This window comes from Melozone crissalis, unplaced genomic scaffold, assembly GCF_028551555.1.
Source record: "Melozone crissalis strain CALT ecotype California unplaced genomic scaffold, PUWL_Pcris_2 ptg000042l_1, whole genome shotgun sequence".
NCBI lineage: Eukaryota > Metazoa > Chordata > Aves > Passeriformes > Passerellidae > Melozone > Melozone crissalis.
Window position 1 is genome coordinate 4,904,694 of NW_026535820.1, and position 23,825 is coordinate 4,928,518.

At 43.1% G+C, this 23,825-nt stretch overlaps 2 protein-coding genes and 1 long non-coding RNA gene across 3 annotated transcripts in view; 2 read left to right on the forward strand and 1 right to left on the reverse strand.

Moving 5' to 3' along the window:
• The window catches only part of MCMDC2 (minichromosome maintenance domain containing 2), a 161,766-nt gene that overhangs the window by 136,035 nt on the left and 1,906 nt on the right, over window positions 1-23,825 (reverse strand). Inside the window, exons 5-14 of the mRNA XM_054284641.1 lie at window positions 23,628-23,750; window positions 23,355-23,462; window positions 21,973-22,101; window positions 21,223-21,454; window positions 19,353-19,558; window positions 18,881-19,047; window positions 18,366-18,542; window positions 17,516-17,658; window positions 16,884-16,993; window positions 15,793-16,409 (exon numbers count right to left, since the gene is read on the reverse strand). Of these exons, the coding sequence (XP_054140616.1) occupies window positions 16,243-16,409; window positions 16,884-16,993; window positions 17,516-17,658; window positions 18,366-18,542; window positions 18,881-19,047; window positions 19,353-19,558; window positions 21,223-21,454; window positions 21,973-22,101; window positions 23,355-23,462; window positions 23,628-23,750 (1,562 nt within the window). The 3' untranslated portion in view covers window positions 15,793-16,242. The remainder of the gene's footprint in view (window positions 1-15,792; window positions 16,410-16,883; window positions 16,994-17,515; window positions 17,659-18,365; window positions 18,543-18,880; window positions 19,048-19,352; window positions 19,559-21,222; window positions 21,455-21,972; window positions 22,102-23,354; window positions 23,463-23,627; window positions 23,751-23,825) is intronic.
• TCF24 (transcription factor 24) lies at window positions 3,826-9,714 on the forward strand. Its single transcript, XM_054284643.1, has 4 exons — window positions 3,826-3,907; window positions 4,853-4,944; window positions 5,918-6,339; window positions 9,505-9,714. Exons 3-4 carry the CDS (start codon window positions 5,935-5,937, stop codon window positions 9,616-9,618), a joined length of 519 nt encoding a protein of 172 aa, XP_054140618.1. The 5' UTR covers window positions 3,826-3,907; window positions 4,853-4,944; window positions 5,918-5,934; the 3' UTR covers window positions 9,619-9,714.
• On the forward strand, window positions 12,114-15,771 carry LOC128942284 (uncharacterized). Its single transcript, XR_008483608.1, has 5 exons — window positions 12,114-12,213; window positions 13,726-13,836; window positions 14,307-14,399; window positions 14,813-15,076; window positions 15,123-15,771. It is a non-coding gene; the product is annotated as an uncharacterized LOC128942284 (long non-coding RNA).

Genomic DNA, 23,825 nt, shown 5'->3' on the forward strand with positions numbered 1-23,825 from the left:
CCTCAAGACGCAAAAATTGTGAACTACAACTTATTTTCATTCTGCTGTGGCTGTGTCCTGCCTTTGATTTGCTCCCAGGCTACAGCTGGAATCTGTGGGACCTGAGCAGATACAATCTGTGTGTGGCTTCGTGCCGGAGCTGTTTTACTCAGACAAGCAATGCTTCTCTTAGTTTCTGTCAGAAGCACCAATAGCTGCTGAACCGTACCAGCAGGCAAGGACACTTGAGAAATCCTTATACAGAAATAGGAATGGGAGAAAATTGACAAATTGGAAAGAAATACCCTAAATGTTTGTGCTGAATTGTAGCCATAAAACCAGAAACTAATTTGACATAAAGGGAGCAGAGTGTACCTGGAAAAACATCATTCTGTCTCTGGTAGAACTTCTTCTTACCTAAATCACACTGGAAATCTGTGACTCTGGCAGTTTTCAGATTTGAGATATACTGTGGACAGTAAGGCAGGAAAAGTAATTCTCAGTCATTTGTCTGGGAAAGAAGAAGAAGAAACAGCTGCAGCCATTTGTTACAGCTTTGGATTTAAACAGTGACTTGGTACAAGAAAATAATCACTGGATGTCTTTGTGCCTATAACAGAGGAGGTGTCATCAGATGAGGGAGAAAGTCTTGATGGAGCAAAGAACAACTGTTTCTACATTTCTATCTCTTTGGGTTTTTAAAATGCATTTAAAGCACCCCTTTTTTGGTAACAAGGCTAGCAGCCAGAGGGGTATCTCCAAACACTGCTCAGTTTCTTACTGTGCAATCTCCCTAATCGCACTCTGCAGTAAGGTGGATTTGGTGTTGTCTAAAGATGGTAATGGGAGTTCCACCACCACTTCTCTTCCAACGCCTTCCACTGGATTTCCTGCACTGAGGCAGAACTCTGTGTACAATGGGAAACTCAAACAATACTGTGTCTTTAATCCAGTCAGAGCAGAGAGGAGCACAGCACTCACAATCTGCTAATTTAGGGTGGCTGGGAAGTCTCAGGGTGTTGGGACACCTGCTGTCAAGTTCTCTGTCAGTGACACAGTTGAGCATCCCATGGCCTAGTGAGGAGAAGTCCCCCTTGAGCAGGCATTTTCTGGGCAGACCGAGAAATCTCCTTGGGATGTGGGATGTGGGACAGCTGGTCCCCAGAGTTGTGTGCTGGAAGGCAAATCTCCCTGCTCCCTAGGGAGTCTGGCATCAGTTTTTCCACATCACATCACAGAGTGTTTTCAGTACAAGCTTAAGGATATGTTCCTTAAGCAAGAGCTGCTTGTTTGAGCCCCAGAAGCTGGTTGAGCAGAGGGATGTCTGTCGAGTGCATTTTTAAGAGGTTTTGACTGCAGAAAGGATTCAGCAATGCTCACTTGGACTGGAGGCAGCCCTGGAAACCTTGGGGCCAAAAAACCCCATGGCTTATCAGGGCTGCTGGGAGGCTCCTCCACTGTCCTCCAGAGAAGCAGTGTCTTCATTCCTTTGCACCCTGGCGGCCAAAGGATGATCTGTGGTGCCGCTGAAGTCCATCGTCGTGCCCCTGTACGTACTGACCAGAGTAGCTTTTGTCAGAGTGGCTCCTCATGGCTGAAGGGAAACCCCCACCGAGGCTGCCAGCACCAGGCAGAGGTAAACGTTGAGGCACAGTTTCAATACTTAGATTTACAGATGAATTAAGTACTTAACTTAGAATTTAATGCTTCAATTCAGAACCGACAGCATTCCTTGCCATCCAGCCCTCTCGGCCCGGCGGAGGCGGCTGCTCAGGGCTGTGGATGTCAGCCAGAGGGCAGAAATCGCGGCGGGGCCGGGCGGGCCAGGTCCCGTCCGCTCCCGTAGCGCGGCGCTGGTGAAATTCTCGGGCCGGGCAGTTTGGCTGGGATGCGCGGGCGCTGCCGGGCCGGGCCGGGCCGGGCCGGGCGGGGATGGAGGCAGATGTCCGGCTCCCTCTGCGCCGCTCCCGCCCCGCCGGGTCTCACCGGGCTCCCACCTTCCCGGGACTTCCAATTAGCGCTAAACTTAAAGTCCTTAATTTTCTTGGCGGCAAACCCGGTAACGAGTCGCTCAGACTTTGTTTTTCCACTGCTCCCGAGGCTTGATTTATTGTGTCTCTCTTATCGCACAATCGGGCTTCGTTCAAAATGTTATTCTGGGCTAATTCCATACCCCGGTATTTATTTTGACTGTCCCTTCTCATTAGCGTTACTGATTTCTAATCGCTCCCCGTTCCCGGTTAAATCCCCTCTCTCTGCCCGCCCGGGCTCGCCTCTTCCACCCCGTTCGTGTTTCCATCCCGTGCCCGTCAGCCAGGACCCGCTGCCCCGCGGCTGCGGACGGAGCCTCGCCCGGGGGAGCCGCTCCGCCCGGGAACGTCCGCGAGCCGGAGATGCGGCGGCAGAGCGAAGAGAAAGGACTCGCTTTGAACAGGGCATCGCCCGAGCTCCCAGCCCAGCGATTAAATTTCTCTCCTCCGGCAAAACCGTTACTTTATCCTAAGAAAAACAGCGCGAGCGGGGCGAGCGGCGGGACCCGCACGGAGCCGGGGCCGGGCCGGGGGAGGGCGGGGGTCGAGGGGAGCGGGAGGCGATGCCGCCCCGACAGCTCCGTGATTGATGACCCACCCGCCCGGGAAGGGGCGGTCGCTGTCGCCCAGGCTGGAGGGGGGAGCCCGGGGATCAGGTGCGACACAGCCCCGCCGCACCCACCGGCCGCGACGGCTTAAAAACACCGCGGGACGGGAACGGGAACGGGACGGGACGGGAAGGGAAGGAGGCGCCGGAACCCGGCAGCGGGCGGGAGCGGTAAGTTCATCCCCGGGCGGGCACCGCGGGGTCCTGCCGGGCAGCCGGGATGCGGGACCGGGACGCCGCAGCCGGCGGGGCCGTGAGCGCCGGTGCTGCCCCCGCACAGCGACAGCAAGCTCCTGTTTCTCTGCGCCGGAGAAAGGGCTTTCGGTACTTGTTACCGGAGTTACACGGAGGGCAAGGCCTTTTTAAACCCGACGCAAAATAATTCGGATTCACCGTGTTTTGCCCCCTAAGGAGCAACGGAAAAGTTTATCTAAAGTTTCCACCTGTTTGTTTTGAGTTTGTGCGCTCTGCTCTGGCGTTTTCCATCTTCTCCTTGTCTGCGTGGGCAGCTTGCCTTCATCGCCATTTCATTCACACAGAATATAAGACTAAAATAAGTGTTGTGCTGGGGTTTTTTTTGGTAAAAGATGTCAAGCCAATCATGTCTTTGTAGTGTCATGTAAAAACACAAATGCATCTGCATGCATTAGAAACAGTGCACTAGAAGTGCTTTAGAAACAACATAAATACTTTAACTTACTTTCACAGCCCTGTCCTCAACTCTCTCAGCATACCAGGTGGCAAGTGGGTGCTTGCAAAAATTACTGTGATTATTTTAAAAACCAAACATTTTTCTTGTAAAATTTTAAAAGGCAAAATGGCTGTTGCCCAGAGGCTTTTCATTTACTTTAGTTTTTAGCAGCATTTTTTGGACCATGAGGTTTTGGCAACGCCTGAATTTGAAGCACCTGGAATGGATGTCCTGATTACTCCGGGGAGAAGAATGATGCTGCCCAGTCCCAGAGAGCATCAGAAGTGATGCTGGCTGTGGATCCAGGAACCACCATGATTTGGCTACGCTTATGTACATACCTACAGCAGATCCTTTGTTTGGTGTAGCAGATTTTCCCAGGCCATCTTCTGTTTGTGTTTGATGGGAAGCCTGACAGCTTCCCATCAAATTTAATTTAGAAATTTAATTCAGAGAAATTTAATTCAGAGTGAAATCTCTCATTTCCACAGCTGAAATTTTGTACTTTTTTTTTCCACAGGATTTTATCAGATATAGATGAGAAGCTCCTAAACCAGAAACTCCTATTTCCAAGGGCACCAAAGGAGATGAGGTTTTTAGGTATGGGCATTACTATGTACTGTATGTCACTCAATGTAATTTCAGTTCTAAATGTGGTTACACACCAGCACAGCAAAATCAAAGTGTGTGTAAAGCAGCCCTTGTCCTGTATTTCAGTAGAGGAGCAGGTATTTTTGCTAACCCAGTCTATCCCTATCCTTGGGTAATCCAGACTTCTCCAGTAACTGGGGAAGACTTCCTCCTACCAGTAGGATTTTGATGGGATGGCAGTGAGAAATCCTGCAGTTAAATATAAATTGTCAGATTCTTCTGCCAGTGAAGATCATTGTAATTATCTTAAATGAATGTCTTGATGTCCATTTCCACAATGATAATTATTTTTTAAACTAAAATGCATCCAGATCTGACTATGCCTTAACACAAACACCAACAAAAAAGCACATAATGATTTTTTTTAAAGTTAGAGACAATAGCCAATGTAAAGACCATTTTTCAGCCCTCACTCAAGATGAGCTCATGGAGTTTTAATGTAAGATTTATTTTATACTAATCATAAACACCACAATAAAAAGAATAGTAAATTTTTTTCCTTTGGTTTAGAGTAATAATGTGCATAGAATATTTCACAAATAATTTCAGTCTAAACTGTACTGCTTTTGAAGAGACCATTACATGATAATACTCTGTGAGCCACATTAATAGCAAATTAATAACAATTAATTACCCAAATAATAACAATAAAAATATCTCCTAAATACCATCAAATTGTAGCATTGCAAAAAGGTTTATTTAGAAACATTTCCTTGTCTTTGATAGAAATCTTTAACCTCAGTATGTGCTTGAAATGCTCTGCAATATCAAGAGCTAATTCTTGTAAATGTATATATTCAGCCATTTATGTGCATCAATGTTATTTAAACTATTAATTACATGGTATTTGGATGAAATTAAAAGGTTTAATAACCTGTTCCTGCCCTTGTCTAGCCAGGCTGTCACAGGAACAGACGCTCCTAGCACGTGAAAGCCAGGATCTGGGACACCCACAAGGACTGCTTGGCTGAGGGCAACAGGATCAGGTATTATTCCAGCTAAGAAGTGCTGCACTTTGGGGAATATTGATTGAATTGCATTTTTCTGTGGAACTGAATGAATTAAAAGACTGTGAGTTGTATTACAGGCAGAGCTGACAGACCATCTTCACAAAAAGCTGAAAAAAGACCTTAAGGTCACTGTTTTCAGCTTTTCTTTAAATCTTTTTTTTTTTTTGATGTTTTCAAAAGGTTATTTTGGCCCCCAGTGGCCAAAATACATCTTACAAAATTCTTTTGAAGTTTGAAAATGTAGATGAGAAAGGATAATCATGCAATTTCTTTAGTAAGGTTAGGGGTGGGAAGACAGGAGAAGTCAGTTCCTGATCCTTTAAAATTATGGGTCAAATTTTGCCCTTCAAAAACTGAGTCCGTGCTCTGTAGCTGCACTTATTGATGCATTTGAAAATTATATTTTTCTTTCCATAGTCCATGGAGCACTGATCACCTGTTCATAAAATGATTGCAGCAAAAAATAGAAAATACAGAAAAATATAGTATACATAGAAAATATACTAACAGTATAGAAAATATAGAAAAATATAGTTTATATGGAAATATACTAAGAGTTCCACATCCCAAATCATAGAGTTTTAAAAACTGCCTTTAGCGTAATTTTTAGTTGATTATAAATGGAAACCACTGTGGCAGTGCCTCTGGGTGGTGCCTGTTGGGTTTTCTCAGAAGTCATCTCTGGGCTATGAGTGACTCCAAAAAGTTGCTGTGTGTAATCTTGCCAAAAAAATCAAATACTAATTGTTGCGGAGATTTTAACTTCTGTTCTGTACCCCTGGGTGATGCCGAATTTGTAAGCAGCGAGTGGGAAAGCGGCTCACAGAGCTGCATTCCAGCTTTTCCCAGCACAGGCAGTGCCTGCCTTTCTGACCATCCTTGTTTTCAGAACGCGCTGGCTCCAGCTCACCGCGGCATCTTACGGTGGAGATGCTCTTGTTGCTTGCAGGACCCTCCCTGCCGGGGATGGACTGCGGACACTCGGCAGAGACCAGCGAGGAGATTTCCAGCCCGGGGGCCGAGCCCGATTCCCCTACCGGCAGCAGCACTTGCTGCCCGCCGCCGGCGGCCGGGCCGGGGGCCGGGGCTGCTCCCGCTCCCGTTCCCGCTGCCGGTGCCGCTCCGGGCCGCCCCGCCGCCGCCAACGCGGCCCGGGAGCGCAGCCGGGTGCAGACCCTGCGGCACGCCTTCCTCCAGCTGCAGAAAACCCTGCCCTCGGTGCCGCCCGACACCAAGCTCTCCAAGCTGGATGTGCTCCTGCTGGCCACCACCTACATCGCGCACCTCACCCGCAGCCTGCAGGATGAGGAGGAGACACCGGGAGAGGGCCTGGGCACCCTGCGAGGGGATGGATACCTGCACCCTGTCAAGGTAGGGAGCTGAGGGACAGCCACCAACCACCCTGTGTCAGTGGGTGAGTACACTGGCCTTAGACACGCAACTGAAACTAAAGATTGCACGTCCATGTACCTCGCCTAGAGGTATTACATGGAAGTTCTGCCTGGACTAACGGCTGTGCCCAGGTCTTGGGGGTCTGATGGAAATATCTTGGAGCTTTGTTCCTCCAGCTTCAGGAACTTTGCACCAAAATACCAAATCTTGTGTAGATCCAAACGTGGTTTTTGGAAATGAAGGTCAGCACCACGGGAGTCCTTGCATCCTCTTGGTCCCTGTGTGGAAACCTTGGTGGTCCTGAGGGACCCGGTGGATCCTGCTGTGGGGGGTGTATGTGGGGAGGTGACACTGTCCCACAGCACTGAGGGGTGTATGTATGTGCTGAGGTGACACTGTCCCAACACTCTCCCACAGCTGTGAGGGGTGTATGTGGTGAGGTGACACTGTCCCACAGCTGTGAATGGTGTATGTAGGAAGGGGACACTGTCCCAACACTGTCTCATAGCTGTGAGGGGTCTGTGTGGTGAGGTGACACTGTCTCAACACTGTCCCACAGCAGTGACCCAGCACGGCTGGGCCTGCTTTGGTTCTGCTGCCCCACCAGCCCAGTGCCCACAGCAGCGTTAATTACCAGCCATGTGTTAATTACTCCATGAAAGTGCTCTACTGAAGCATTTCTCTGGTTGGTATACACTCTTCCCTTTGTCAAACAAAAATCACAGCGATGCAGAGGGGATGAGAGAGGGGAACTGCTCTTGGAGAGGACGGGGCTGGAAACTGTTTCCAAATGCAGCGCTCACTGACTGACGGGGCTCCGACACTGCCGGGTGTTTTCTTTGGCTCTGCTCACAGGGAGTGAGAGCACTGGGGTGTTTGCTTGTCTTTTTAAGAGTCTGAATTTAGAATGATTTAATTAAGATTAATTTGTGAAGTAATCTCTAATTTCTAAAAAGTGCCTAATTCACAGAGAGTTCCTTGTTCACAATGTTGGTTGCTATATTTTACAGTATGATGTGAAGGTAGGCTTCTGAGGCCATTTAAATGATTAGCAGACTCATAAAGAAAGCAAAACCTCTATATCAATTAGAAGATGGCTATAATTTAAGTAAAAAAATACTGTAATGTATTTCAAAATTAGTTCAAAATAGCTTCTGTTACTTCCCTCTGTCAGAGTGAAAGGACACAGGTCTCATGGCACTTTTTATCCAGCTGCCAACTACTACTGGCAGAAAAATACTTTTGAATAGTTATTACAGCAGTTAAATGATCCAGATGCCCATTTCCCAGGCTACTGGAAGACAGTTATGCTGGATTCACCTAAGCAATTATTTTTTAATGAATATGTTTGATGAATGTGTCACAGTCAAATCCTAGTATGTGCTTCAAAAACCCCAAAACGCAGGATATGAGACAACCTTTAGAGATAAAATCTTTAACTAAACTGATACATTAAGCATAGTAAATGCAAATAGTGAGGAAAGTTAAATATTCAAGTACAGTTGTGTGTACACTGAAAAATATGGTTAATGACTTTGAACTTGGATGGTTTATTGGTGACAAACTCTTAACATCACACTTGAAAATGAAATTGCTGAATGAGATCACACAGTCTTTCTAAGTGAGAATATGCTGCTGCTTTAGGTCTTTGAACAGAAGAGCTGAGATTTATCTGCAGTATTATTAAGTGTCCTTTACCCACAGGAAAGGTGCCAGTCTGTTCCCAAGAGAGTCTTTAAAAAACTGCATTCTTTTGGAACAATGTGCTAGCTGCATTTCAGGCATTTCTGCATCCAATGTGTGTAACAAGTTGTCTCTTCGAGCACCCGCCTCTCTAATAGTGACCCTGGCACAGCAAACGGAGCTGGATGCTCCCTCCTGTCGGATTTTGGGTGCTGTTTAGATGGTCTGGGAAAAGCCCAAAGATGGCCTTGGGCCCCCGGGGTTCGAAAGGACGAGAGGAAGCTTCAGAATTGTTCTCGGTCTCGGTGTTTATTAATTGCTTATCTAAAAGATTTTCTCTTGGCCTGACAGAGTTCTGCTCAGCAGTCAGCCATGGGCACACACTGAGAGCCCCTGGGGCGGCCACCTATCTTTATACCCGGAGTTACGTATACAATATTTATCATTTTTCTCCAATACCCTCTACCCTTATTAACCAGTGTTCCTCTAGTAAGGTCCAATCCTGGAGTGCCAACTCCACCACAGAAGATGGAGGCCTAGAGGAAGAAGAAGAAGGAGAAGGGCACGCCCCAATTCCTCCATCTTGCCTCTCTAGACCCCCCTGTACAGGGATCTTAAACCCTGTATCTCACACTCCAATTAACTTATCCCTTCACCGTTCACCCCAGTGAAATCCTCCTATCCTCATACTGATGTCATCTCCCATGTGGGATCAAAGTCCAGCCACCAGACATTTCTGGCAACATTCCAGGACTCCTGAGCCCCCCAGTTCTGAGAGACTGAGATCCCACACCCTCCCAAGTTGTGGGTGCCCAGCTGCAGCCACCTGCACCACAGGGCTGCTTGCAGTGAGAAACCTGCTGGGGTTAGAAACTCAAGCTGTCAGAATAAATATTTAACACCAAGACCAACTGATGATTCCAAAAATCAGCGAGTGTAAAGATGAGCTGCGTCATCTGAAATAGCTGGAGCTGACAAGAACAAGATGCTGAGAGTGCTGAAGACTGCCAGGGTGCAATTACATTGAATTCCCTTAGGCTCACAGCCTTCAGCAGCAGTCCCTGTGGTGCTGTGGGGCTCAGCCAGCAGGGATGGCTGTGCACATGGGGCTGCAATCCCTGCAGGTGCAGGTGTATCCCTGTAGCATCCCTGGTGCCTTGAGAGGGAATTCTTTGTTTTATTCTACTAACAGAACATCTGTGACACAAACGGAGCTAGGCTGACTGACATGGCAGGGTTGGGAGCTGTGCCTCACAATTAATTACCAAAGCAAATATCCAGGCTGAGCTCCAAACAAGCTCCAAACGTTTTTCCATCGAATGAAACAACAGGAACTGTTTGGTGATAGTAAGAGTTTCCTATTTTCTCGTACTGTGATTCCATCAAACCTTTGCTGAGAACTGCAGCTGGAGGGCAGAGATGCCAGGTGTCTCAGTGCTGTGCTTGTCTCCTCTCTTGCAGAAGTGGCCCATGCGTTCCAGGCTGTACATTGGAGCCACGGGACAGTTTCTGACTCACTCGGCACAAGGAGACAGCGCAAACCATGGGGAAACATCAACATCTTCACAGATCTAACCTCCCTTGAAAAAAATGGTTATTTATTACACCTTATATAAATATATATTTAAGTTAAAAACAGTATCTACAGACAAACTGTAATTGCTGAAATGCTGTTTGTAGAGGAGAAGAAGGAATTGAATCTTAAATGTAATTAATACCTCATTAAGTTAATGTGACACATCATTGGTTTCTGTCACTGCTGCCATCTGAATGAGGGGAGCTGGTGGTGACTGCAGCCAGCACCAATCCCAGCAGCAGCAGCAAAGAGCTGCCAGCAGAGTCAAGGATCCTTGTCCTCTCTGGGACAAGCGCTGAGGGAAAGGAGAGGAGGAGTTATGTGCTAGTGGCCAAATACAGGGCAAAACAGGCTTGGGTGAATGGAGAAGGGCAAGGCTGAAAATAGCAACTGTAATCCCACACAGACTTTCTCCACTGCTTAAAGCCAATGCAGAAATCCCCTGACTGCAGCTGTCAGGTCAGGGCTCCAGCCATCGGACAGTCCTACACGTTTGTAGCTATTGCTGGGAGTATGGATGCATGTTCATGGAGTAAAAATGTGCTGAGACCCATCCCTCCTGCAGAGTGCTGCAGTTTGGGCACTGCTTGTACCCACCCCAGGACTGTGCTGCATGTTACACAGCGCTCAGCCTGTGTTTGCTCCCCCGGCACAGCCGCGTCTGCTCACCACACCACGGCTCATTTCATTTAAGGGGTTCACGTGCTGGAGCAGGTGAACCCAAAGTGTTGGCTTGTTCACTTAAACATCTGTATTTAGGCAAGAAATAAGTTGAAACTAAATGCACAAATGTCATCCTTTCTATCTGTTCTGTAAAACACTGTACTTCTCATATGTTTGTTATTGCTGAGGTAAATGTTCTATTAAATATTATCCAGTGAATATTATATACTTTGAGTTGCAAAATCTGTTGTCAGTTTCTCATTGTACATGCTAATATTCTAAATTTATAGATGCCATCTTCTTTCTGAAAGCTTCATGGTTTAAATTTAAAAATTGTATTTAGAAAAATGAAATTATTAGCCAGAACAACTGTCATGAAAACAGCATGGTAAAATCTGGAGCTCTCAACTGCCCCTGCAGCATTCTGAGCTTTTAACAAGATAATATACCTGGAAGGGACAGTACTCAAGAACAGGGGAAAAAAAATTAAAAAATATTCCTCAGTGTTTTTAAAAGGCATATTCCTTTAAATGGCATTGAAAGATTCTGACTGCTTAACCAAGAGGCAGGGGGTCAGCTGGACATCAGGAAGAATTTCTTCAAAGAAAGGGCTGCCAAGCATTGGAATGGGCTGCCCAGGGAGGTGGTGGAGTTGCAGCTGGTGGAGTCACCATTCCTGGAGCTGTTCAAGGACAGTCAGGAAATGCCACTTTGTAGGTTGATCAAACTGACAAGGTGGTGATCAGTCAAAGGAGGTCAGTAGTCTTTTCCAGCCTAGTTGAATTTGTAAGAATGAAAAATGCTTTAACAATAAGAGTTGAAAACATGGAAAGTTATGAATGGATGTCACAGAGATTACATCTCAGACTCAAGCAAGCTGCAAGACCTGTATCAGCTTCTCATGCTACATGATAATATTGTGAATTTATAGATGTTGTCTTCTTTCTGTAGACTTTAAATTTTAAAATTACTTTTAGGAAAAAAAGAAAAGCAAAATACTACTAAGAACAACTTGTGTTAAAAAAGTATGGTAAAATCTGGAGCTCTCCACAACCCCTGCAGTGTTTACAACTAAATATTGACAATGCTCGGCAGGCAGCCAGAGAATCAGAGCAGCAAGCACTGTAGCTACTTACTGTAGCTGTATCCCTAAGACGTTTTCAGTATTTTGTGGAATTATTATAGGCCTGTAAGAATATGCAAAATTGCAACAGCAGTTTTTCAGTTAAGAAGAGTTCCCCATATTTATGAGTGGGGATTTTTTTTTGAGACAGATTATTCTGCCTCAGAAGTATGCCTTTCCTTCCAGAAGACACCAGCTTAGGCAACACGCTCCCTTCGACCAGGGCAGGAGCTTTTATCTTCTAGAAATTTACACACCAGGGTAACAACAGATTCTCTGAACCTGCTTGCTTCAAACCTGATGCTTGGTTCCAGTGCTACATTTCCTAAGAACAGTTAATAACCTCGTGTACTGAAACTGAAGAGTTTGGCATTTAACACTAGGAATATGCACGTGCCTAGGAACACAGCTATAAAATGTTTACACGCTGCTATCAAAAGCTGCCTTTCTCCATGGAGGAAGCTAAAAGATCTCGGCAAACTTCGGTCACTGTCATCACAGCCGTTCCCTCGGAGGGATGGGACAGGTGAATTTCCCGCGGCCACAGCAGAGGCAGGGATCGCCCCTCCGGGCAGCTCGCAGCCGGAACTCCAGCACCGCCTGCGGACACGGATCGTTTCCCTTCCCATCCCAATCCCGCCCCCCCCCGGGCACTCTCCCCGTGTCCCTCTGCGCGCGCAGCCGGAAGGCGCCGCTCCCGCCCCGCCCCGGCGCGCCGCGTATTTAGCGGGATCCCGGCGGGAATCGGCCTTTCCCTTTCCAACGGGCACGGAACTGGAGCGGCTGCGCCTGCCCGCCTCTGTTCGGGGTGCGTGGATGGATGTGGCGGGGCCCGGCCGTGTCTGCGGGGCTCCCTTTGGCGGAGGAGCCCCGGGCGGTGGCTGGGAAGGGAGAATGCCCGAGCGTGGGACGTGCCCGTGCTGATCCGTGGCTTGGGAGCCCTCCCGCCCAGCCCCGGCCTCGGGCGTGGGAGCGGCCGCCGAGTCTGATGAGTACAAATTGAAAGAGGGGAAATTTGGGTTGGGTAGGGGAGGAAATTCCTTACGGTGAGGGTGGCGAGGCCTCTGGAACAGGAAGGCTGTGAGCGCCCCAAGCCATGGCGGCGTGTAAAGCAGCCGGGCTGGATAAGGCCTTTAACAATCTGGTCTAGTGGGCGGTGTCCCTGCCCGTGGCGGGAAAGGGTTGGGGCTGGATGATCGCTAAGGGCCGTTCCACACCTTTAACATCCTGTGGTTCCGCGATCCCGCCGTGTGGATCCGCAGCGATCCGTGTGGTTCCTCAGCCGCCCGACCCCCGCCGTGCTCCTTGGAGCAAGTTCTGTTCAGCACTCCAGACATGTGCTCGTGTGAGCAGTCGAGTGATTTCTGCCCTTCTCGGAGGAATTAGAAGTGCTCCCGGGTGGTTAATGTGGGAAGTCGGGATTTTTTGACATGGCAGGTCAAAGCAATGGCTGTAATCGCCGGAACTGCAGGGATGGTTTCAGGTGCTTTTCTAAACAGCCAAAGCTGTCACTTGAACGAGGAGGGATTGTCACGCTGCTGTGACTGTGCCTGTGTTCCCCTGGGCGCTGGGGTGGCGCAGTTCAGGCTGACACTCCAGCCACAGGATGCCCAGGAGAGCCGGTGCCGTGGGAGACGAGATGGACCTAATTACTGAGTGCCACGTGGTGGCTACTTGGAGCTGTCTCTTGGCTCATCAAGTCTTGAAAGGAATGACAGCTTGGACATTCAGAGACACTTGGTTTTGCTGACAGATCGTTTTCATCAGCAAATGCCTGTCATAATTCAAAAGATAAATTACCTTTTTTTTCCTTTAGGGAATTGGGCAAGGGCTGTGAGGTGACCCAGACTATGCTCTTGTTTGGGTTATAGGCACGGATCCAAACTGGTGGGGTCTGGCAGGGACAGGGCCGCAGGAGTCTCAGCAGCCTCTGGGATAATGCTCTCCTGCATTACGGACTGTGGTGTGGGTGCTGAGCTCAGTTCAACTGGTGGTACAACATCAGTGAGTTCCCCAGTGTCCCACATGAGCTGGGGTTAAAGGCTGTACCCTGCCAGGGTGCTCCTCTCCCCAGCCTGGCTGGTCATTAGGAGCACTGCACTTGTCCTGCAATTAGTCATTGGAGCTTGTTGTATGAAAATGGTCATGCCTCTGCTTAACCTTGATCTCAGCTGATGCTCTGTCCCAGGTAATTACAAGGAGAGCATGGGGTTCCTGTTTCTTGCACTGGCTTACTGTTCCCAAAGAAGTGTTAATGTTTTCTGCTGCTGGCTCAGCAATGGAGCTGTCTGAATCAAATATCTTCTTTTCATTGTTTTAGGCAAAAAGTGAAGGTCAAGATGAATTTGTTGCTGGCTTTGGGAATCCTCAGTCTGGACTCTGCCATGCCTTGCAAGCAGAAAGATGCCACGTGAATTCTGGGGCTACAGAAGTAAGTCTTACTGTACTTAAAGTAATCCATGCTGGCACTTCAGCTGTGTCAATCTTGGAATATATTGCAAAGAGAAAGGTGGCTGTGGTAGTAAGATTCACCTGTAGAAAGATAATCAGCATCTGGGGCTTGAATGTAAGAAAAGGGGCTTGCATTTTTGTGCCCAAACAGCTGTTTTTCTCTTGGTTGTACTCAGTCTGTTTTGTGCTTAGCAGTTAAAATGAAGTCTCTGCTTCAGCTTATGGAAGTACAACTCTTGAGACAAACTGCACCAACTCCCTTGTATTTAGTACCTGGAAAAGCAGCCTTACACAGGCAGGAAACTGCTGGCATGGTGATGATACCCTTTGCCGTTTACCCAACTGAATGTTGTGATGAGCCCTGTTGTATATCTGATGTGCCAGCTAATCAGTAGGGTTTTCCACTTTGATTTGCTCCTGTCATTTCTGATTTTATTTCTTTTTTCCAAGGTTCTGTGCCATCAGATGACCACCTCCACTGTCTTCCAGCCTTGTGCCAGCAGGAGAGCCCATCCACTTGTGGAAGTGTGGGTGTTTAAGGAGGTCAGTTGCTTTTTTACTGTCACAGTGCTCAGGCTCCTGCAGGCTGTACTGCCATCCAGGGAAAGCCTGTACTGGCCATGTTGGCTACCACCCTTTCCTTGTGGCACTGCTACAATTCTTCCAATTTGCAAGAGTTCATGGGAGAAACTGGGGAGAAGCAAGGATTAAATGTTGTGCTCTTCCTGCAGAAAACCCCTTAATATTGCTTCTCAAAAACAGTGATTTATAAAGGAGTTCTATTTCAGTCTACCCTTGAGTAATTTTTCTGGCATAATGATGAGACTTTTGCCGTTTACCCCTCTGAATGTTTTTTGATGTGTATCTTGAGATCTGAAATGCCAGTGAGGGTAATACCTTTGTGTAAGATTAATTAAGGGTACAGGAAACTAACTCATTATTGTTATTGTTCTTAGCTTGAAAACAGCAGCCTGGAATGTGGAGTTCTAATGCACTTGGAAATGCTTCCATTGCCCTTCCTGCTCGTCAGAAATCCTGCTTGGTTCCACAGTACAGCAGGGAGTAACTGTTCACTGAAAATAAATAATCCTGGAATGAAATTCAGGGTAGAGTGTCACTCTAGAAAGAGAAGTGGCCTTCTGGACAATCTCAGAATTTAGTATGAATTTTTGAGTGTATCAAATAAATGGATCAAAAGTGAATAAGGCAAAAATTAAAATGTGGGAAAACTTGTATTGTCTAAATGAGTGTTTACAGTGTTAGTAGTGGGTATGAATAAAATCTTGGATTTCTGTTTTCGGTGGCTTATTTTTTAGTTGAGGCTATGGGAGCAGTAGCACTCTGATCCTGCTGGATGACATCCTGGGCATGAGTAACACAAGCCTTAATTATTCAGCTTGTCCAGATTTGACAGAAGTCTGGACAACTTTACTGCAGCTTTTTATTTAAGGTGTATTTCTTGGATGCAAGGCTTGCTGAGGATTATGCCTAGTGCTATATCCTTACTATGAAGATGAAACACAGGAAAGCCCATGGCTGGGGAACCATAGGGTGCTCCAAAAACTCATCTCCTACCACACATTCTTAATTTGTTTTTACAGTGAGGTATACAGAGCTGAACTCATTGAGCTACCTGCTTACCAGGTTGTCTAATATTCTTTTACCTAACTGTAGCACTGTACTATCCCCTGCAGTCTATATAAAATAATGTGGAAACCTGGGATCAGGTTGGGGTGGTTTGGTGGGTTTCTTTTGTGGTTTGTTTTGTAGACTTTTGTGTTTTGTTTGGGTTTTGGCTGCAGGAGCATCTGGCATCCTTGCCTAATCTTGTGTTGCTGTAGTGTAAAAAAAGACACAGAACATGAAGCAGTATGATCATACTTTTATACATTTCAAAATCTATACAACATGAGTAAGTAAACTTGACTTAGCATACAACATGACTTAAACTATGAAAAGAAGATTTTTCATGTTTTAAAAACTCCTTAACCCTTTTGGTGAGTGATACATTTGAAAGGAAGCAACAAGAAAAACTGCTGAAATGAAACATTCAATTCTGAACTGGTGATTTAATTTATAGTTGTAATCTTATTAAAAATCCTGAATCCTAAATTATTCCTTGCTTAGCTGTGAATGGAGAGTGGTAGCTTGGAAGAGAATACAGAGCCCTGGTTGGGGCTGTATTCTGAAGCCATGGCTTTCCAGGATGAAGACATCCCTCCTGCCTTCAAATAACTCAAAAAATTTGTAATTCAAGTCCTGTCAGCTATGCTTTATTCCTTGGTAAAACATCACTGAACTATCTTCTAAGTTTTTAGTAATTTTGGATTTCTAACTGCAGCCTCTCAAAAAACCAAAGCCTCAGGCTTTACTTAAAGGGGAGTTTTTACTCTTCATTAGTGTTAATGTGAATTCCTGGGCTATAGGCAGAAATAAACTTCAGCAGTTGATGGTGGCACTGCATGAGGTAAATATCTCTCTGTTGCAGGGAGTTTTCATCACTGAGGTCAAATGGAAATACAGGATTTGGTGCCACACACAGTGGAGATGTGCCTAGGCAAAGAAGAAATTAAGCTGTAAGACTTGATATTTGCCAGTACTTTGGGGGAAAAAACAGCTGTGATGCAAATTATGTAGCAATGCAATCCTAGATCATAATTCTTACCTTGCTTCCAAATCTGTGTGTGAACAAATAATGGCTGATGCTTAACAAATAAAAAAAAGTCCAATGTTTTTTGTTTCCCCAGGGAGGGAAATCTGTCCTTGGTTTAACCTGAGCCAGTGTTAGAAGAGCAATGCCTTAAATAAACCGGTATGAAGGACAGACTTGGTGCTGGCCTGTGGCCTCATTCCATACAGCACTGAGACAGACTGACAGACTTCTCCAGTACCAGTCTTGAGCAGTGGAAGTTCTGGGTTTTGATTTGAAATTACCTGCTATTGCAATCACTGGATGTAGAATTTGCTCAGACTGGCAGATGTGACAGTGATGCACCCAAGGCTAAGGAAGGGTTGTGCATTATTTACCGTGTTTCAGGGTCAGCGATGACTCGAGCAACAAGACCGCAATCACTGCATCTTCCTCAAGTACTCTCTGCCTTAAACTGAGCTTGGCATGAGCCTTAGCCAGCGCAATCCTAAGAGATCAATAGAAGCATGTCAGAAATAAAAAATAACTGCAAGCATGAACACAATGTGTATTGCCTTGTATCAAGCATTTGTGTAAATTAAGTTAACACTGGGGTGGTCTTTTTTGTATTTTAGCTGTGCAGTTACACTTACCATGAACAAAACACATATTATGTATGAATTTTTTGTGCTAAAAAGTGGAACTTGGCATTATCCAAGTTATCCATTAATACTTTTTTTTCCTCCCATAATAAAGCTGTACATATTTAAATCCCATTTTTTTCTAGATAGCTTTAATAATGCATGTTTTGTAAATACCTGGGTTGGTTTTTTTTTTTTTTTGCCTGGCAAAGTTGTTTGAACTTGGGTTTCTTTTAACAGTGTCAATATATAAAATAAATTGCATTCATAAATAGTAAGATTGTTTATGCTTGAACTTTTCAAAACATGAATCTTACGTAGCTTTTTATTAAACAAGCTCCTGAGCAGATTAGCACAGTTTCTCTTTGAAAATGGGAAGTAGGACATACAGAATTTTTAGAGCAGAGGCTGATAATGTTGATCCATGAATGGAATCTCTTCTCACCCTACGACTTGCAAGATAATAGCCCTGAATGAGACTTTCTGCTTCTGAACTCAGTTCAACATGAAGATTCCTAGCAAACAAAATAAACTAGAGAGAGGGCATGAACTTTAAATATTTAACAGGAAAATAAGGAATTGACCTTTTTTCACACCTTTTAATATACCAGTGGCATAGTAATACAGGCTGGACAATATATTCTACAAATATCTTTACTAGTAGAGACAGTTGTCACCATTTGGCTATACTGAATAAGAAAAAGATGAAGGATAATAATAAGGACACATCTTGGATAGTAAACAAAATTATAAAATAGTTTGGGTTCGACAGGATCTTAAAGGTTATCCTGTTCCAACTTTACTCCAATGGGACACTTTACACCAGACCATGTGGCTCAGAGCCCCATTCAGCCTAGCCTTGTGAACACTTCAAGGAGGAATCATCTGTTAGTTATGCTACAGCTATTGACAATTTAATTAGATTTCAATGTTATCTTCTACTGGTGGTTGTAAACTTTTTGGTCAAAAATAGATACTGGAGATCTGTTCTTATATGAAAGTTAATGTAGAATGTTTTCCAAAAACAAGCTCAAACTGTATTTATTACACTGAGCCTTGTCAAGATCTGAAGCTGCTTTTGTCAATGATCCTAAGAATGCTAGTGGAAATATAGTGGGGGAAAGGGCAGAAAGTTAGTATTAAAAGTAACCAGACAGCAGAGAGAGCTTTCTGATGCCAAACTCAGTATAATATTCACAAATATAATGCATTTCTAAGTTTTTGTATATAATTTGTTACCTCCTCATAGTCCTGGGTCCTGAACTGCTGTGAAACTTTGTACAGCATGGCTTCAGGATGAATGGCTTTTTTCAAGATATGATGGACAACAGGAGAAGACAGGCGACAGGAAGGAAACTCATTGTAGATCAAGAGCCCAAACCCATCTACAAGGTTAACTGGAATCAAACTCACATCCTAGGGAAAAGATCCACAGAAAGAAAACATCTATATCTTTATTTTGGGGGTTTGACTTGTATAAGCATCATAGTGTTTTATATCTGAAATATCCTATATCCACTTATACTGCAAGATTATCTAATGAATTACCTGTACTACTTGGTAAAATGTTTGAATGACACCTACTTTTTTGGGAAAGCTATCTCATCTTAGAAGATACTTGATTTAAAGTTACTTAAGTTGTGACTTTCTGGGAACTCCTAACAAGTTTTATTGTTTTCATTATTTTATTGGTGGAAATAAACACCAGTGACAGCTATAGCACAGTTCCTCTCAGAACAAGGCATGTGCTTTACCATCTGTCCTATTAGAAAGTTCTCCTTTTGTATATGTTTCTTTGAGGAAGAGTCCACATCTACAAAGGACCAGAAGTTGGTCTGAACTGAAACAGTGACTTGTTGGTCAGCCTCTTCTCCATACTTCTTCCCAGGAATAAACACTGTTGTTGTTCTGCTCTCTAGCACTAGGATAAGACAAAATTCATCAGTTACGTGATGGATTGAGCTTAGCTATAAATTCTAGTCCCACACACATCTGAATTCAGTCATGATTATGATTTTGCTGGATTGTTATGATTAATGAATGTCTGTAATGTAGCAGATTTAAGTTTACAGGACCTTGGCTTTTTTGTCCTTGTGTCCTACACAGACCCATTAAAAACAGAGTACAGATTTTTGCAGCATTTGAGGGCCATAAGCTGGGGAGCAAACCTAGCCTTAAATCTGCACATTGTTTAGTTCTGTCCCCTCATTAGGAGTGGGAGATTACCAGACTGTAGAAGTTCAAGTTTATCCTTTTTATATGAACTCAAGTCTCCTATGTAACAGATGCCACCCTTGGCCAGCACAGCACTGCAGGCTTGAATGCTGGCACTTCCAGTTCCGTGTTTATCTTTGGACACAGAAGGGAAAATGTCACCGGAAGGTGGGTGTCGTATGCCACGGGGCAGAAGACATAAGCTGTAATTCAGAAGCCTGGAGGATTAAATAATTCTGTCAGTCATAAATTGTTAAATTATTAGCCTCTAAAAAACACTTGATAAGTATTAAGACTCACTTAGAAACAACAACAACAACAAATCCTTAACATAAACCAGCATCAAAACTAACTGTTTAAATACAAAAGGTTCAAGCCTGCTTTCTAACAGCTGTCATCAAGACACTTTCTTATGGATTAAACATGAGGCAAATCATGGGTTGCTGAAGTAAATCCTAGGAAATCAAAGATGTCTCATCATTTCACCCCACATTGTTAACTCCTCTTTTTATTCTACAGAAACTTTTCCAGTGATTTAAAATTTTAGAGGATTAGTAATTCTGGCCATCTGGGAAAAATGAAAAGGCTGGAACTTAAAAGCTCTGCCTTCCTGAGTTACACACTCCCTTTCAATTCTTTTGGAGAAAGAGGGTATAAAAAATCTTTTTCATCCCCTGTACTATGTTCTTTGGCACAGAGAGGTTGCAAATTGTCTGTCTGGTTCCACAATCAATGCTTCTTAATGATTTTAAGATGTCAGAGCATGGTTTGCCCCACTGTTATGACCTGGGAGAAAATTACTAAGTAAAATTAGTAAGAATTAGTAACTAGGTTATTGCAGCAATGGAAATATGTAGGAAATGCCTACTTTGACAGGCTGCTGATAGTGAACACTGTGCTAATGCAAGCTAGTACAAATTACAATATTGATCATTATTTACAGTGTGCAACTGTTTTAATATTTTAATATTTAATATTAACCAGATGTTTTGATTCTTAAAACTCAGAACTGCCGTTTGTCTTAAGAAATCTTAACCTGGGAAAAAATAAATCTTGCAGTTCATGTTTTTAAAAATTTGAACTAATTCCTACAACTAAATTTTTAAAAGGTCAAAGTTTTGGGATTTTTTTCACAAGAAAAAATATTAGTGAATTGGTTGAATAACTTCCAAATGAAAATAAAATTCATGCCCCTTTCAGAGATCTTGAGTTATGACAGGAGAAAGTGATTTTGCTTAAATTAATGTAAATCTGAGCATATTGTACTTTTCTGCAGTGCATGTAAGATTATGTCAACAGTTTATTATTGCATGAATAGATAAATACATAAAATGCGTAGTGAAAAATATTTAAAGGCAACAAGCAGCAGATTTATGATTATGTGTAAAGATGCATGTGAATTCTGATACCTTATTTGAATGTTTTTTATGAAAAAGAGATAAAAATGTAAGTATCTATTTATATGCTGGTTATGTATTCAAAAGGCTGATAGCTGGGAATCCGTGATGAGAGAGCTTACACTGACACAAGGTTTGAAAAGTTGAGCCCTTTGTTTTTGTTACCAGCTTCTGGGACAGCCTTCAGTTTTGGTTTTAGAGGAATGAGCTTTTATCTGAACTCTGCAAACCAGTGCTAGTGTTAAATTTTTACCGCAATCTTACGAGAGTTTTCAAAAGTTTTATAATTAATGAAGTTCTGATCTAGAGTTATCATGTGAAAGAAAAATGTCCAAGGGATAAAAATTGAGTATTTAACTAAGTTGGAGCCTTGTATATTCTTTTAAAATAAAGTCTGTAGCTTTTCATGTCAGACCAATCCTATTATCTTTAAAAAGACTAGATTTTAAATTCTAATTTCTGTAGAAAAAAAAGAATCTCTTTACCTGTCAATTACTAGTGGGTCACTTGTCATAATCAAGAGATCCAGATAATCTGAATTTTCTTTTTCACATGTCTGTACTAGACTCAGCAATATTGCAAGTTTAAGAGTATTGTAAGTGCCTGGTGGAACAACTTGAGAAGCAAAGATGTTGGCCAGGACAGCAGTAAACCTCCAGCATGAACTTGAAGTCAGTGAGAGCAGATACTTAAAATTCTCACTGACAAAAGAAGGACCTAGTGGAAACAAAGTACAGGTGAACAAACACATTAAAGAGACCTATGCAGGTAAGTTAGAACAAATCACCACTGGAGTCTTGATACAAAAACTCACCAAGAACAAATATATCTTTATATTAAGCACAAATTCAGAATGTAAGCATCTGACACTGTTAATTTTACTTCTAAAAAGGTGGCACACATGATCTGTTAGAACTCATGCAATAAGAAAGGAAAAACAAACTGAAATATCAGGTTCATTTTATATGATTACAAAGTACTTTCCAATGGATAGAAGATGGAAAGAAAAGTTGAAGAACTACTACATAATTAGGGAGTTTCTCAATGCATGGAAAGCAGGCAAAAGCAGATACTCTCAAATAACAGCAAGTACACATTTGAGGCTATAAGAGGAAAGTCCCTGAGTAGTTTTGTACTCTGGACCTCCAGATAATAAAAAAATGTACCAATTATCAAGATTTTTTTTCTAGGAGGTTTTCCAGGGTTTAAGTCAATTTTTAGTGGAACTTTCTTACCATTTGGTTTATAGAGCTGCACACTATTGACTTCTATACATGCAGTCATTTGTAGGCCATTTTGTACACAAGCTGGAATTCCTATAATCCTGTAGTGGTTTCCTATTGTCATTTTATTGGCTAGTTCATCTGCAAATAATAAAAAAACTAAGTGCAGGGGGGCAAAGCTACAGATATGTTAGGGCATAAAAACAGTTTTAAAGATATGGTCAGAAAACTTCTACACATTCTGAACGTTTGATTTTATGATTTAACATTGGCACAAAACAGCCGGAGGCCTGATTGATAATGGACTAGAATAAAATGAAACATACAATTTTATTTATTTAATGCAAAAGATAAGGAAGCCACACCAGGTTAGGGAAAATAGATTTCATGAAAAAGAAAATGGACAATGTATTTAGTCCTGCATTGAAAGGAAAATGAATAATTTTTTGCAAGTATATTTCCTACTCTAAAGTTTGTGGCATCACCATTATCAGTCACTGTCCTATAAAAAGTCAGAGAAAAACCCCAACACAATAAAAAGGAGATACAAACTACATAGATTTCAAAAAGACCCACAAATAGCTTTGTGAACCTTTATATTCTTGTGCACCTTAGGAAACCAAATCCCACTTATTTTTTGAAAATGAGAATTAGATCCAACCAGATCTCAATCTCAGCCTGAGAAACACTGTAACCACACTGAGCACTAGAGCCAGCAGAAATTTACTGCACGCAACTCTCACTATCTTGACCATAGTTTGTTCTATAAATTTTTATTATACTTTAGTACTAGTTCTTTCTATTTAGTTTTCAATAAATGAACCATAGAATTCCCTAGACTTTTAGAATGGATGAGGATTTTTTTGTTGCTTGTCTCTGTGTTTGTTTGGGGTATTTTTAAGAATAGAAGTATGTTGCTGAATTGTGATTTTAGTTGGATATTAACATTAGAAATCATTTAATGTTTGTGGTGGAGGTAGTGGTAGTAGAAACCAAAAATCCTGATGGAATGTGGAAAACAGCTAGACTGAGTAAGGATGTTAAATATACATGAAGTTAGTACAGAACAGCATGACCAAAGGAAGTAGAAAGGAGGAAAAAACAAGCAACAGTTGTAATAAGACACTGCCGAGCTGGCCAGGGGATTTTATTAAATGGAGGTGTAAAAGTGACACAAGAATTTTGCTATGTACACTCTGCAGTCACCTGTGCACACTGCTTTGTCACCTAGCTTCTTTTTATCAAATTAAGGGGGAGAGGTACAGAAAGAACTGCAATACAAATAATAAATTTCACCATTTTAGCAAACAAAAAAAAAAAAGAGCTACAATTGCAAGGGATTCTTATAGATCAATTCTAAAACATTTTTGACAGAACTCCAAAGTTCAGCTTACCTCTCAAGAACAATGTAAATGCCTGAATCCTAAAATGTGATTTATCAATGGAATATCCTTTCAAAGCATTCAGAATTTTAGCATCAATCATTTCAACTATTTGTTTATCTTTCAAAAAAAGGCAAAGAAAAAGGTTAATTCTCTTGAAAATATCTCTTTTTAAAGGACTGGTGTATTTTAAGTGGGCTTTTCCCACTTAAATATTTTGTTTACTTATTATATAACAGAAGTAGGAAACTACCAGATCAAAAAGTAAGATAACATAGATCCTACCACCAAGTACTCTAAATTTCATGTCTTCCTGCAGTGGTGAGGAACACAAGCTACACACAAAATCAGTCCTCACTGTAGCAGACTCTGTAGCTCCAGGGCAATGCACTCTGATGCACCTAAACCCTAAAAAAAAAAAAATTTACCAACCATTTAAAAGGAGGGCATAGTTCTAGTTTTAAATTTCCCAGGGAGAACAGA